General features: G+C 37.6%; 1 protein-coding gene across 4 annotated transcripts in view; it reads left to right on the top strand.

The window, feature by feature from the left end:
* ATG5 (autophagy related 5) overlaps nucleotides 1-16221 on the top strand; it is a 119146-nt gene that overhangs the window by 32367 nt on the left and 70558 nt on the right. For all 4 annotated transcript variants that reach the window (XM_081251001.1, XM_081251000.1, XM_081251002.1 and 1 more), the window contains one exon: nucleotides 4991-5153. In XM_081251001.1, coding sequence (XP_081107127.1) covers nucleotides 4991-5153 — 163 coding nt within the window. The remainder of the gene's footprint in view (nucleotides 1-4990; nucleotides 5154-16221) is intronic.

Genomic DNA, 16221 nt, shown 5'->3' with positions numbered 1-16221 from the left:
ACAGTGTGGCCAAAAAAAAAAAATTCTGACAGTACTAAGTTTGAGGAATGTAGTAACCAGAACTCTCTTACATTGCTGGAGGGAGTGTAAAATTGTACTTTCATCTTGGAAAATAGTTTGGCAGTTTTTAAATAAAGTTAGACATAAACTTTCTTTATGACAACATTTCTATTTCAGGGTATATACTCAAGAAATATGAAAACATGTTCTCAGAAGACTTGTACACTAATGTTCATAGCAACTTTCTTAATAATAGTCAAAATTTGCATATAATCTTAATGTCTACTAACAGGGTTTTGGATTAACAGATGATGGTATATCCATTCAATTGTACACTACTATGCAATAAAAGGAAACTAACTATGGATACATGCAGTAACAAACATGAATCTCAAAAGCATGCTAAGTGAAAGATACTAGAGTACACAATACTGCACATTGTATGATTCTTTTGATATGTGATTATATTATAGGCAAACCTAATCTCTGGTGATACAAATCAGATCAGTGGTAGCTGAGGTTCAAAATGGGGGAACTGAGTGCACAGGGCACCAAGGAACTTTTTAGAAGGTGATGGTAATGTCCTGTATCTTGTTTGGGCTGACAGTTCCGCAGTATCAAAATTCATCTAACTGTATGCGTAAAATTTCTTCATTTGGCTGTATGTGAAATCATATCTCAATAAAGTTACTTATTTTTAAAAGTTTATTGAGATGACACAGACTTGAGAACAGTCTTGGTCTCTGTCTTGTGGAGCTTTAAGAGTATGGTGACATAAGAATATAAATGATATTATAGAGTTAAGTATAAGGACTTTGTGAACATGACCTAGACTTGGGGAGTGAGGGAAATTTCCTGAAGGAAGTGATATCAAAACTGAATCTGAATTTTGAGGAGGATATTTTTGGGGGGTAGCCATGTAGGTGGTTGAGAGATAGGCAAGGAGAGTGTGCCAGGCAGAAGAAATAGTTTGTGCAAAGGAACAGAAAAGAGAGTATGGCTGAAAGAATGTCTGAACAGATGACATATTCAGGATCGTTGGAGCAGAGAGACTGTATGTGGGAGAGAAGGGAAAGAGAATGGAGTATGTGAAATGCGAGTAAGAGATTATGCTGGAGAGGTTAGCAGAGAGAGAAATCATTCGAATGTTGAAAGCATTAGAAGTTTGATTTTATCCTAAAAGTAGAGCGGAGCAGCTGAGTGAGAAGATCAGATTTGCATTTTAGAAAGATCACCATGACTCCAAATGTGAAAAATGAATTAAAGAGGGTAAGGTTTTGGGCATGGGATCCAGTCACGAGGTTTTTCAGAAATTTCACATAGTTGTTAATTTGTACTAGGAAAGTGGCATTGGGAATGTTGAAAGTGAATGGATTCAGATCTATTTAGGATGTAGATTCAACAGAACTTGATTGGATGTAGGAGATGGGGAGAAGGAGGAATCAGCAGTACATGGGAAATGTTTTTTTGTTTTGCTCTATTGTCATAATAGAGCTTGTAATATTATTATTAATAGACTGAAAAGGCTTTTTTTTCCCACTAACTTTGTAAGTCGTTTCAGTGTTTCGTTTAGTGTTATTTGGTTATCTCTAATGCGTCTGGACATACTCCAGACTGCCTGGATTAATATTTTAATTAATGGACACAGGTAATAATATATAAGTAAATGGAACCTTTCAGGAGAAAAGTGAAATTAGATCTAGTTTATTAGGATTCTGACTTGGAAGATTAATGAAAGCAAGTAAACATGGTGTTAAAGTCGCTGCCTTTATTTGCAAGAATTTGGACTGAAAAGATATGCACTTAAACACAACTGCTCATGTATATGAGAAGAGATTTAGAAATGTAATGTAACAAATCAAGATTCTGCTTGTAATTTTATTGTGAAGCTTTCAAAAAAAAGATTTCCTTGGGGCTTCCCTGGTGGCGCAGTGGTTGAGGGTCCGCCTGCCGATGCAGGGGACGCGGGTTCGTGCCCCGGTCCGGGAAGATCCCACATGCCGCGGAGCGGCTGGGCCCGTGGGCCATGGCCGCTGAGCCTGTGCGTCCGGAGCCTGTGCTCCGCAAGGGGAGAGGCCACAGCAGTGAGAGGCCCGCGTAACAAAAAAAAAAAAAAAAAAAAAAGAGATTTCCCACCCCAGCCCAAGCTAATCATGGAAAGAAGAGCATTTCATGAGTAGAAGCTGTGGGGGCTTTGGTTGAGACATCTGACACTGTATTCATTGCCACAATTAATTCAACTGCTGTGGCTGCCTAAGCAGTTATCTCCGTTTTTCTGTTACTGCTCTCATGCTTCCCCTGAGTTCATTTCATTAAAGAGTTCATCTGGAGATAGGGCATTCTCTGTTGAAGGGTAGGTGTACAAACATGCACTCTCTTAACAGACCCCCTCTTTTGCTATAAAGACTAGGCATTTGGAATTGTCAGCTATCAATTATAGGTGTCAGCATTGGTTAAGTTTAGAAACCTGCAAAGCAGTGGAAGTCTGGGAAAAGCAAAACCTCAGTAACTTCTCTGGTTACAAGAGCCATTGAAGGAATTAGCAGCCTATGCTGATGCAACACTAAAAAACGGCGGGATTTTTTTCCTCCTGATTTTTCAAACCAGTGGTTTGAGAGATCCTAACTCCTTTTTTTCATAATCAGCTTGTATACAATTTTAAGAAATTCTAACGGTATTTAAGCTTAAATAGGTCATAAATTAAAGTACATGAAGACAATATTTTCTTTGGAATATGAACTTTTATATTTTCTGCCACTCATTCATAACCAAAGTGGATAATTAGCAGTGTAGTGAACTGTACAACAGGGGTCCCCAGCCTGTTAGGAACCGGGCCGCACAGCAGGAGGTGAGTGGCGGGCAAGCAAGCGAAGCTTCATTACCCCCTGAACCCACCCCCCCGCCCCCCCCACCTACCCAAATCCCTTCCCGGAAAAACCGGTCCCTGGGGACTACTGTACAATAACTGAAAAAGCCCGTCTAGACTTCCCTGGCGGTCCAGTGGCTAAGACTCCGCCCTTCCACTGCAGGGGATTCAGGTTCTATCCCTGTTTGGTTGGGGAGCAAAGATCCTACATGCTGCACGGCCTAAAAAAGTAAAAAATAAAGAAAGCATTGGTCTGAAAAAGCCCTTCTAATTTTATAGATCAAGTATAACAAAATTGAAATTTTCTTAAATCATAATACTAATCATTATCATATTGCTAATCCATTTGACTGTAATAGAATTGATATGATGTACACTTAATTGTTTGTCCTGGTCAGGAATCCAGGGCAAATCCCTTCAGTCTAGCTAATTCAAAGCAAATACAGCTGATTGTAAAGTTGCTTAAGGCAGGGACACTCTCTCTGCTGTCCATATCCTCTCTCATCTTTTAGTTTTATCTGTCCCTCATATTCTCCTTTTGCCTTTTCATTCATAAGACATTTTATATTTTCTCCTATTCTTTGCCTTTGTGTGCCTGTGTTTGAAAGCATCCATCTTAATTCTTTATGGACTTCTAGTTCAAGAGCACCATGAAACTGGAATCCATTTGTACCTAGAGAGACAATTTGATTGTCTCAGCTGTTTACTTCTGCTCTAGGCAACTGTGACCAGTGGGTAGTTATATAGTGGCTTACCATTTACTCAGCAGAAACTGTGAGGCTGGATTCTATGAAAATAGAAGGACGTGTGACTGATTATTTGCGTTTAAAAAATATGCTTTAGGAGATAGCCATAGGTAGTCAAGTGCCTTTTCCTTTGGTAGGAGGGCATCTATGGTAAATTTCCTAATCATTCAGGAGCTTTCCATGACTTGGATAATTGAATGTTGTCTATTAATAACATGAGTAGGCTATAACTCATGCTGTTTTCTACCATTATTATTTGACTCCATTTTTATTAAAGGACTTACAGAACAATGTCTTTTTTTGGTAAGATAATGTTCGAATATAATCATTAAGTACATATTTAGGTCTTAGGGAGGAAGTGGTATTGCATGGTGGTTTAAGAGCTGGGACTGTTGAGTCACACTAATTCTAGCTCCACCACTAGCAAGCTGTGCAATTCTATCCACTCCCAGAGCTTTATTTATATATTTTTTATCTGTCAAATAGCAATAACAATAGTGTTTACCTCAAGAGTTGTTAGGAAAATGATTTAATCCATATTAAAGTCTTAGTACAATGTTTGTCACATACTAAGTGTTCAATTAGAGTTAGCTATTATTGTTAATATCTTTTGTTTGGTGAAAAGTACATGTCATCTCATTTACATAACTGCTTATTTGTCCAATGATCATTGCCTCAACTGCCTAAAAGATTCAGTGAAGGTAAAGAATGTAAATTTAGCTATTTGACCTTACATTTTAACAGCTTTGTTAAGCTCTGATTGACCTAAAGGAAACTATGCATGTTAAAAGTGTACACTTTTGATAAGTTTATACTGCAGTTTATATATTTGTTTACCTGTTGACACTTAGGTTGCTTCCTGTGTTGTTACTGCTACAAATAAAGCTGCTGTGAACATTCATGTACAAGTCTTTGTGTAGACATATGCTTTTATTCCTCTTAAGTAAATACCTAGTTGTAGAATGACGGGATCAGATGGTAGGTGTCTGTTTGCTTTTTTAGAAGAAACTACCAAACTGTTTTCCACAGTGTTTGTACCATTTTACATTTCCATCCACATTCTTGCCAATACTAGGTATGGTCAGTCAAAAAGCTATTTTTAAAATTCTTGCTCTTTCATATCTTTTTTCATGTTTTATAAATGCATACCATATGACACAAGGATTACTTGGAAAAAGTGAAGAATATGCCAGACAGCTAAAGATTTTTAAGTTAATTTTAAAAAGTATTTGGAGTTATACTAAAATCTCTTTATTGCAAAGGTAAGAGGTGGTTTGCTTAAAATATTGGAAAATTGCAGGAGATAACAGTTCTTTGAAGAGCTAATTTTGTAATGTGTGTACCTGTTTTATATGTGTATTTTTTCTTCCTTTGATAGAGTTTTCCAGAAAAGGACCTTCTGCACTGTCCATCTAAGGATGTAATTGAAGCTCATTTTATGTCTTGTGTGAAAGAAGCGGATGCTTTAAAGCACAAAAGTCAAGTAATCAATGAAATGCAGAAAAAAGATCACAAGCAGCTCTGGATGGGTTTACAAAATGGTAAATATAACAATGTTTAATTTCATAATACCACATTATGAAGTATGAAGTAACTATAATCCTGGAGTAATTGGTACATCTTAGGGTTGGTGGTACAAGTTTAAATTCCAGCCTCTGTGCACAGAATTTCACAAAGAAGCTACCTTTGGTCATACCTTTCTTACATTGTACCCTTCTAGCATCCCTCTCTTCCTGGATTCCCTAGCATTAGACAGATTGCTTTGCCCATAATATAAGACAGTATAAACTTCCTGTGTTTAGCTTCTGGAAAAAGTGCCCTTAGTCCTAGTCACGATCCTTCTGGAATTGCAACTGAATACCCTGTGTATGTACCGAAATACCTCCGCCTGGGTAGGGCACAATCTCTTAAGTCTCTGCTTTCTCAGAACAGGAAGCCTTGCTTTTTGCTCAGATTCTCTCTCTCCTGGCTGAGATTTAGAAAATATACTCAAGGAAAAAGCTGAGGGGAATCTGTAATTTACTGATGTATTCTCCTTCTCTTAGCCATCGTAGTTCCTTAATCTTGCCTGCATTGATTGCCCTCCAGTGCCTACACACAGTTCTGTATGCAGGCAGGTCTCACTTTGCATGGGTCAAATATGCATGAATTTCAGTTAACATGCTTTAGTTAAATAATGCCAGTTCCCCAACAATGTGGCTCAAATTTCATTGGTCATGGTGTGTTAACTGTGAATAATCACATAAAGTACAGTTACGTAAGAGTTAGCTCTTCGGTTCAGTCATTATGTAACAACAGATACACGTCATGATCAGTGACCAGTCACTTTCTTTGAGTGTCTGTCAGTGAATCGTCGTTATGCCGCTGTTATTTAATTCACTCACAGACAGCAAAGCATGCAGTTGTGTTGCCTCCTTGTGTCCATTGATAAGCCCACATAACATTTTGTAAAACTGGATAATTGAAAGAGGGAATTAGCCAAGAAAGATGAAAATGTAGCAAAGAAACAAAAAGTGATAATGCTGGAAGTGAAATTTGAATAGAAGGTAGTGGAATTATAGAAGACATAGCTAACTGTGGGGTTGTTGACACTACCACCATTTGAGAGACTTTAGATATGCCGCCCCAGGAGCTTAGTGAAGGCAAACTCTTCCACACAAATGAGGGAAGTGGTTGTGATGAAAAGGATGAAGTTATCCCAGAGGGAGTGATACTGGCAAAGATATCACATTAAAGGAACAGGGATATCTCATGGTGTTGAAAGTGCAAGTAACATGCTTGAAGTTGATCCAGACTTAGAAAGGAGTATGATAATTTGCCAAGGTTTAGGAAAGATGCTTGCTTGTAAGAAAGCAGGCACTATTCAAACTGTGCTTAAGATTTTTACAAATAAAGCACTTTAATTCTCCATGTTTCTCATGCTTTAATTAGTGTACTGTTAAACACAGTACTAAATAAATATTAGTTTTATTTACTTTTTTCATTTTCCTGTACATTTATAACCATCAGAGTTTTTAATATTTTGACAGTTTTCTAAAAGATCACAAAACAATCATAAATTTTCCCATTAACTCTTAAGATCACTTTGCATGGTTTTATGTTGCATGGTCATTTTTCCAGTCCTGCACTACTGTGCAAAGCAAGGACTGTCTGTATTTTGTCCATCTTCGATAGTTGTTTTTGGACAAGGAGTTGGTACAATATAAGCTGCTCTTTCATGGCAACAACTAGAATAAGAGAAGACCCCTCTTTTCCCCTTAAAAAAATTTTTTTAAAATGTGATACAGTTTTATCTTTTGGACTGTATCATTACCATTTCACAGAGTTGTCTGTAGTTATTTAGTATTTATTAAACTTTCATTATGCAAAATACAGGGCATTATCTGTGACTTCATTAGTGCAAAAGGTATGTATTTTATGACAGTGTGTCCTGTAAATTAAATTTTCACATTTCTTTTTAAGTTTCTTAGATTTGACCCAAGTTACATGGAGTTGCTCCTTAGTTTCATATTTGTACCTCTGATATTTCTCAATTAGGTTGTAAGGTTTGCAAAAGGAAGGCACCAGGCCTTTCACTTCATTTCTATTAGTGAGTACACATATTCTTATTAAGTGATCAAAAGAGTTTACAACCCCTTAAGAAGGTGTACTTTTTCCTTTTCCTGGCTGGCTATTTGTAGATGAAGTGACATTTTAGGAGGCTTGTGAATAAGAGGATTGCTTAAATGGAAGAAGACAGGAATGTTCTAAAGAGAGAAGAGATCTGAGAGTAATTTGTCTTCAGAATTTAAGTAAATAATTTAGATGAACTTTTAAGTAGATGTTCTTGAAATCTATTGTGAGCATGGTGAGTCAGCTATAGAGAGCCCAGGGATTCAGCAGAGGATTCTAAAATGATTGAACTGTTTCAGTTGGGGCATTAGAGGATTAGTTATGGAGGGTGGTGGGTAAGAGTTGTGGAAATAACCAAGATGTGGTTTTTAGTCTCAGCTCTTCTGGTAGCTCCTTAGGGCAAGTCACTCAATCCCTTTTAGCTTCAGTTTCTTTATCTGTAAAATAAGAGAATATGTGCTATGTTTTCCTATAAATGTTTTTAGAAGCTTTAACGAAACACTAATACAGTTTATGTGAAAGTGTTTGAAAGGAAGTAAAGCTGTCTTGATAAAGAAAATTATTGAGAAGTCACTTTGAGACTCTAGAACAGGAGTTGGCAAAAAGTGTGGTCATGAGCCAGCCACCTGTTTTTGTAAATAAAGATTTATTAGAACCCTGCCACAACAATTCATTTCTGTAACATCTGTGGCTACTTTCATGCTACAACAGCTGAGTTAAATAGTTGTGATCAAAAAAACAAACAACCCAGGGCTTCCCTGGTGGCACAGTGGTTGAGAGTCCGCCTGCTGATGCAGGGGACACGGATTCGTGCCCTGGTCCGGGAAGATCCCGCATGCCGCGGAGCAGCTGGGCCCGTGAGCCATGGCCACTGAGCCTGTGCGTCAGGAGCCTGTGCTCCGCAACAGGAGAGGCCACAACAGTGAGAGGCCCGCGTACCGCAAAAACAAACAAACAAACAAAAAAACAACCCAATCCAAAAATGGGCAGAAGACCTAAATAGACATTTCTCCAAAGAAGACATACAGATGGCCAACAAACACATGAAAGGGTGCTCAACATCACTAATCATCAGAGAAATGCAAATCAAAACTACAATGAGGTATCACCTCACACCAGTCAGAATGGCCATCATCAAAATGTCTACAAACAATAAATGCTGGAGAGAGAGTGGAGAAAAGGGAACCCTCTTGCACTGTTGGTGGGAATGTAAATTGATACAGCCACTATGGAGAACAGTATGGAGGTTCCTTAAAAAACTAAAAATAGAACTACCATATGACCCAGCAATCCCACTACTGGGCATATACCCTGAGAAAACCATAATTCAAAAAGAGTCACGTACCACAGTGTTCATTGCAGCACTATTTACAATAGACAGGACATGAAAGCAACCTAAGTGTCCATCAACAGATGAATGGATAAAGAAGATGTGGCACATATATACGATGGAATATTACTCAGCCATAAAAAGAAATGAAACTGAGTTATTTGTAGTGAGGTGGATGGACCTAGAGTCTGTCATACAGAGTGAAGTAAGTCAGAAAGAGAAAAACAAATACCATATGCTAACACATATATATGGAATCTAAAAAAAAAAAAAAAAAAAGGTTCTAACGAACCTAGAGGCAGAACAGGAATAAAGACACAGAGGTAGAGAATGGACTTGAGGACACGGGGAGGGGGAAGGGTAAGCTGGGATGAAATGAGAGAGTGGCATGGACATATATACACTACCAAATGTAAAATAGATAGCTAGTGGGAAGCAGCTGATTAACACAGGGAGATCAGCTCATGCTTTGTGACCACCTAGAGGGGTGGGATAGGGAGGGTGGGAGGGAGACGCAAAAGGGAGGGGATATGGGGATATATGTATATGTATGGCTGACTCACTTTTGTTATACAGCAGCAGCTAACACAACAATGTAAAGCAATTATACTCCAATAAAGATGTTAAAAAAAAAAAGTCAAAAAAAAGTAGTTGTGAAAGAGACCATGTGGCCCACAGCTTAAAATATTTACTCTCTAACCCTTTTAGAAAACATTTGCCAGCCTATAGAAGGTTGATTAAACCAACAGCTTGTATTTATTATTGATCTAAAGCATGACTCACAGTGTCACACATTCAGAACTTGGTATAACTTAACATATCAGACTTAGTCTAATAACTGCCTTCATTGCTATTTTTTGTATATAAAAAATATATTTTTTTCTAAAATTCCTTTTTTCCTATTTTTGTCTTAGCTTATATTCTTGCTTGGATATATGACTATTTTAAAGTTATTTTTATTAATTTAACTTTTATTAAGTTACTTTTCAAATTGAGTTTCATTAAATCCAACTTAAAATGGTATGTGGTTAAAATATATTTTGTTCCTTCTTTTAGCTATAAATTATTTTTGTAGCTCTTATGTTTGGTTTTATTGGTACTGCTAATGATTAAGTTTACACACAAAATCCTACATGTGGTATCCTGTGGAGACCTTGATAGTTTATTTTCTACTTTTTTAAATTGAAATATACATTTAGAAAATCTTTGGTTGGGTAGAGGTTGTTTGTAGAAAATATATTTTGGGGTAAAATGTTGAATGTTACCTACATTAAGGTAAATTGGTGAAAGGTGGGTATAGTAGTTCATTCTGTTCCTTCTGCCTAGAATAACCTTTCCCTCCCTTTTTGTCTATTTAATTCTTACTTAATGTTTTAATGCTCATCTGTCTTGTCACCCTCTAAGTGAAAACTTCCCTGTTTCATTTTTTTTTTAGCCAACAAACTATTTATTGAACATCTAATATGTGCTTGACACTATGCTAGGAGCTAGTGATCATCCAGCAGTGATAGAACAAACATGAATCCTGTTTTTGTGAAGCTACAGCCAAGTGGAGGCAGATCTATTTATATTTTCATGCTCTCACGGCTCCTTGTCCATTCATATGCATTCTTGCTCTCATAATTCACTCTCTGGTATAGTTACGGTTTATGTATTCTGCTAGAATATAAATTTCTCTTGGCTAGAGTGTATCATGCATTTTCTGTATCCCCAGCACCTAGTATATTCTTAGGCATAGAATGGACAAAATAAATATTGACTGAGTGACTCCTTTATTTTAATCCTATCTAGTACAACAAGGAAATACTGTTAACAGCTTTTTATAACTAGATTAATACTAGTATAAAATTGAGGAAGTACCTTTAAAATTTTTAATTATGGAAGTGGATTTTATGTTTAAGAATTTTTCCATACAAAAGAAAGTCTTACAGATCTGTTAGGGCAAAGACATTTCACCTGTTGGTTAGTGTAATTGTAAACTGGTCAGAATTGAGACAAAGCAGATGGTAAATTTATTTCATTCAGAACTGCACCTGTACAGCATAGCAACTAAACGATTTAAACAATTTTTGAATACTTTCAAATGCTAATTTTAATTTTTCAGATCTCTGTGAAAGAGAAATAAGAAAAGCTTTTGAAACCAAGAAAGCTCATTTAAGACATACTGTGCCTTTCAGTGTTTTTTATGGGTTTTCATTTTAGATATAAGAGTATTTAACCTCCCTGTGAAACAAAGGTAATGACCACAAAAAAAGAGAAGAAAGTAGCATTTTTATTATTTATGAGGCACTTGTCACTATATTTGCACGCTATTTTCTATTAAATGTCAGGAGGTTTTTCTTATAAGCTAGAGATTTGAGGAAATCTCTAAAAAATATTTTTAACATAATATATGACTTAGTTTTCAGCTTTGGTTTTCTGAGTATACTAAAAAAGAAAAGATGGCATCAAATAAATTCCATAGACCTTCAAATAAATGCAAGTTTTCACCATTAAATATTGAAAATTTCCATTGTTTATAAAGTATGGTTAATCCTTTTGAGCTAAGTAATTTTTTAGAGAAATCAATTATTTGGTAGTGTACCATTTTAACTTAAAACTGGTTTTTAAGAGGAAATAGTGGTTAGCTTAAGATGAATTTTATGATAAGTCATAGCATTTTGAAAATACTTTTGTTTGGTGGGTGATGCAAAAGAAACACAATGCTTCTAACTGGCTTATATGACAGAGACAATTGGGTTGTGATTGCATTGCTTTGTTTTTATCAGTTGCAATATAGTAGTATAAGTAATGGACTGAGAATCTCTTGGTCCGAGAAGGAGCATTGGATCATTAACATATGCTCCGAAGGAGCATTGATCTTTCTTTGCTTATCTCCTATTGGTTGTGTGGCCATGGCAGATCACTCTTCTGAGATGGAGTTTCCTTACAAATGTCAAGATGATGATACCTCACAAGACTCAGATTCAAAGACTGTCCAGTGGTAATCACTTACACCTGAATTCTGGTGATTAGATATTCTTGATTCCAGAGGATTTCCTGGAAGAATAATTATTGTTTATTTCTCTCTCTCTCTCTCTCTCCCTCCCTCCCTCCCTCCCTCTCCCCCCTCCCTCCCTCCCTCCCCCTCTCTCTCTCTCTCTCTCTCTCTCCCTCCCTCCCTCCCTCCCCGTCTTTCTCTCTCTACCTCTCCCTCTTTCCCTCTCTTCCTCCCTGGTCCTTTCAAGCAGGACTTAGGTAAAAGGCAATAGATAACTTTCTAAAAGTAAATGTGGTGTCATAGAAAGACTACTAAAACAGAAAGACAAGAGATTTTTGGACTTAACTCTGTATCTTGAAGCTTCCATTTCTGTGCTGTTATCACGGTGTCAGTACTGTTCTAATGTGTAGGTGGTGTGGAAGGAGATTCTTAAGTAGAACTGTCAATAGGAAGCATAAGTATTCTTCTTGAACCTTTTGTCTCAGTGAAAGGTCACTATTTGGTAAGCTTCCTTTCTTTAGAAAAACTCAGATGTTTATCAGTCATGAGAACACCGGGATCACATTGTATAAATAAGAGCAAAGAAAATAGCGTAATGAGCATCCACATACCTATCACCCATCTCAGCAGTTATCAGTATATGGTCAGTCTTTTTCATCTGCTCTCACCCCTCCCCCACTTTGAGTTTATAGAAATTTTCATTCTTTAATCTAGCGCTACGAATATTACTCACAAATTTATATTCTTCACAGACTTTATACTCTGTTATTTAATCAAGTCTTGGAAAGAACAATCATTATACGAGAGTTATGCCCAGATCCTGATAGTATGGATTAGCCAATTATAAGAATCTACCACATGCCAGGCACTGTGCTAGGCATAGGGGGCGCTGGGGTGAGTATGACAGCCATGGTTCCTTCCCTCAGAGTTCACATTCTGGTGGGGGAGGCAGACATTAAACAGATAGTCTTTAAATAATTATTACATTTGTATCTTGAGTTATAGAGGAAGGGATAGAGAGCAGTGTGGTTGTGATGAAAGTGTTCCAGGCACAGGGAATGATGTGGGTTAGGCTGAGAAGGAGAAAAGAGCTTAATAAATTCTAGGGGCTCTAAGAAGGCTATTCTTTTTTTTTTTTTTTTTTTCAAAATCAATATTTTATTTAAGGGGTACTTCTACTTCCTTTAAGGAAATCTTTAAAGCCATGTTACTTGGACTTCCCCCTTCAAGCCTCCTGTGGTTCTTCTTTGTTTAATCAGTGGTTCTCCAAGGCCTCAACTTTCTTTATAAGGCTCCAGAAGGCTATTCTGACTAGAGCACGGTGATCAAGATTGAGAGTGGCAAGTAGATAACACTGCACATTGGATAGAGGACCCTATCTATTCAGGGTCTGGTAGGACATTTTAGTGATATTGAACTTAACCTCCAGGAGTGAGGTGAGGTAGATAGGGGACTGCTGAAAGATTATAAGCAGGGATATAAAGGAATCAGATGTTCTTTTTTAAGTTATCTCTGACTACTGTATGGTTAATGAATTAGAAGGGAACAAATATGGAATTAAAAGGCCAAGTACGAGTCCATTCCAGTGGTTAGGTAGCAGATGAATTTTTCTGACTACAGGGCAGTCTTGAAGGTAGAGAGAAGTGGACAGTTTTGAGAAATATTTGAGATGTAGACTTGCTAGGACTTAGTATTTGGTTGAATATGGTGGGTAATAGAATGAAAACTGTCATAGTTGGTTCCCAGACATTTTAGAAACTGTTGAGTGTGCCTAACTACACTCATCCAGCTTATAGACACCCAGAAGGTGATCTTTATCGTTACATTAAGATAAATCATTTTTTTGGTATCCAGTACCTTAATACTGTCATAAAAAGAAACATGGTCACTTTGATGCTATAAGTATTTTTAAATTTACGCTGATTTCTACTAATTATTGTTTTACTTTCTGAATGCTCAAAAACATTCTAAAACTCTGCTAAAGATTGACGTCAGGCTTACCAGTTGATAAAATCCATTCATATTTTTAGGTTGAAACATTTGCCTGTCTGCTGACCTCAGGCACCTCTCTCGTTTTCCATTGTTTCATAAGATTATTGGCATTGGTTTTGTAATCCTATCTTTAGGTTCTTTTAGTGTCCTCTGAAGTAATTTTCCTTTGTCTGAAGACTTGCATTAATTTAAAGCAGAGTACCTACTGTTATGTCTGAATCTTTTGAAGCATCATTTTTATTTTAGCTAAGTTTTCACACTTTCTTCTTTGAAAATCATTCTCTTGTTGAAGAAAATGGAAACTAAACAGAAGTTGGATCGTTTAGCTTTCTCTCTGTCACCTCTTAATATGATAACCATCTTTCCCAATAATGTTCTCCATGCGTTCGTTCTTTCTTTGCCAAACATGGTTTATAAAGCTCGTTTTGTTTTTCCTCCCTTTTTTTTTTTTTTTAAATAAACCTCATCTTGTGCTTGGTGTTGACCTTCCTGCCACTCTTCTTACATACTTACATACTCCTTTTATTAGTCAGGATTCTCCAGAGAAATAGAATGAATACACACACGCACATACACACACACACACACACACACACACAGATTTATTATGAGGAACTGGTTCATGTGATTTTGGAGTCTTACAAGTCCCACAGTCTGCCCCCTGCAAGCTGAAGACTCAGGAAAGTCAGAGGTGTAATTCACTCTGAGTTTCAAGGCCTGAGAACCAAGGATGCTGCTGGTATAAATCCCAGTTCAATGGTAGGAAAAGATGAGATGTCTCAGCTCAAGCAATGGGACAGGAAAAAGTGGGGCAGATTCCTGTCTCCTCTGCCTTTCCTTTTGTTCTCTTCAGGTTCTCAACTGATTGGACGATGTCCACTCACATTGGGGTGGGCAGTCTACTGAAATGACACATATTCATATGCTAATCTCATCCCAAAACACCCTCACAGGCACACCCAGAAATAATGTTTAATCTGGGCATCTGTGGCCAGTCAAGTTGATGCATAAAATTAACCATCACATGCCTGCTATAACTTGGTTCATCTTTTATGAGTGTCATTTTAATGTTAATTCATTGAACAGTTAATTATTGAATCCATACTAGAGATAAAGTAGTAAAAAAAAAAAAAAAGACTGAATTTCCTGCCCTTATGCAGCTTAAATTATCGTGGGGGAGACAGACAATAAGTATATATAAAAGTAAAATACATTATGCGCCTTATGATGACGAGGAGTGCTGTGGGAGAAAAAGCAGGGAAAGATGAGAAAGGACTGTTTTGGGAGAGGGCGTTGCTGTTTTTAATCAGGTGGTCTCAGAAGGCCTCACTGATTGGATGACATTAAATGAAGACCTAAAGCAGGACCATACATTTATCTGGGGTTCATAATACCTTCATAGGCAGAGGGAATGTCAGGGGCAAAGCCCCTCAGGTGGGGAAAAATGCTAGGTACTTTTGAAGACTTAATCCTATTAGTAGCTTTTACCAAAAGTGAGAGAGAACGTAAGTTGTTTTTCCCTAGGATACCGTTTTCCTCTAGTGTGCTTGTCATATTTCCCCTCTACCTGTGAGAACAATCTATAGTATAGTCTCATCATTTAAAAAAAAAATTCTTTGTAGCAAGAAATGTCACTTTTCTATTATCTGTTTCTTTCCATAAGTTTCATGTGACAGAAAGCATCCTTTTGGCAGTGATCTTACCCTATTTTGAAAGCAATAAACAGTGCTGAGAATAGAGATCATTAGGGATTGGGCCTGTTTTTATTAAGGTAGTTATAAAAGACCTGTTTGAGAAGATGATATTTAAGCTGAAATCTTAGGGATGAAAGGGAACTAGTCACATTAGGGAATGGCATGTTTTAAGAACATGAGGCAAAAAGTTCGGTACATTTTAAAAAATAGAAAGAAGGCCAGTGTGTCTTGGCCAGTGACCAAGAAGGAAGAGTGACATGCAATGAGGTTAGAGAAATGGGAAAGATCTAGGTGATATAGGGCCTTTCAAGTCAAGGAAAAGAAATTTTTTTTAAATTTATTTATTTAATTTATTTTTATTTTTGGCTGTGTTGGGTCTTCATTGCTGCATGCGGGCTTTCTCCAGCTGTGGCAAGTGGGGACCACTCCTCGTTGTGGTGTGCAGGCTCCTCATCGCAGCGGCCTCTCCCATTGCGGAGCACGGGCTCTAGGCGCATGGGCTTCAATAGATGTGGCATGCGGGCTCAGTAGTTGTGGCTTGTGGGCTCTAGAGCATAGGCTTAGCAGTTGTGGCACACAGGCTTAGTTGCTCAGTGGCATGTGGGATCTTCCTGGACCAGGGCTCGAACCCGTGTCCCCTGCATTGGCAGGCAGACTCAACCACTTCACCACCAGGGAAGCCCAAGGAAAGAATTGTGATATTAAGTGCATTGCGAAGCCATTGGAGGATTTTTAAGCAGGAGAGTGATGAGATGCAGAATATGTTGGAAGAACATTGTAGCTGCTGAATAGAGGGTGGAATAGAGGGAGCCAAGAGTGGAAGTGGAGAGTCTGTAGTAGTAGGTCCAGGTATAAGATGATGGTGGCCTTTAGGGTGATGATGGTAGAGATGGAGAAAAGTCAGTAAATCTGGGGTTTATTTTGGAGGTAGCATTGACAGAATCTATTATTAGATGGGGTGTTAGGTTGTTACTAAACCAAACTTGAGTCTGCTCACCCAC

The sequence above is a fragment of the Mesoplodon bidens genome (assembly GCF_964165515.1).
Source record: "Mesoplodon bidens genome assembly, chromosome: 12".
NCBI lineage: Eukaryota > Metazoa > Chordata > Mammalia > Artiodactyla > Ziphiidae > Mesoplodon > Mesoplodon bidens.
The sequence above is the reverse complement of the archived record's forward strand: the minus strand, read 5'-3'. Positions and strand labels throughout refer to the sequence as shown.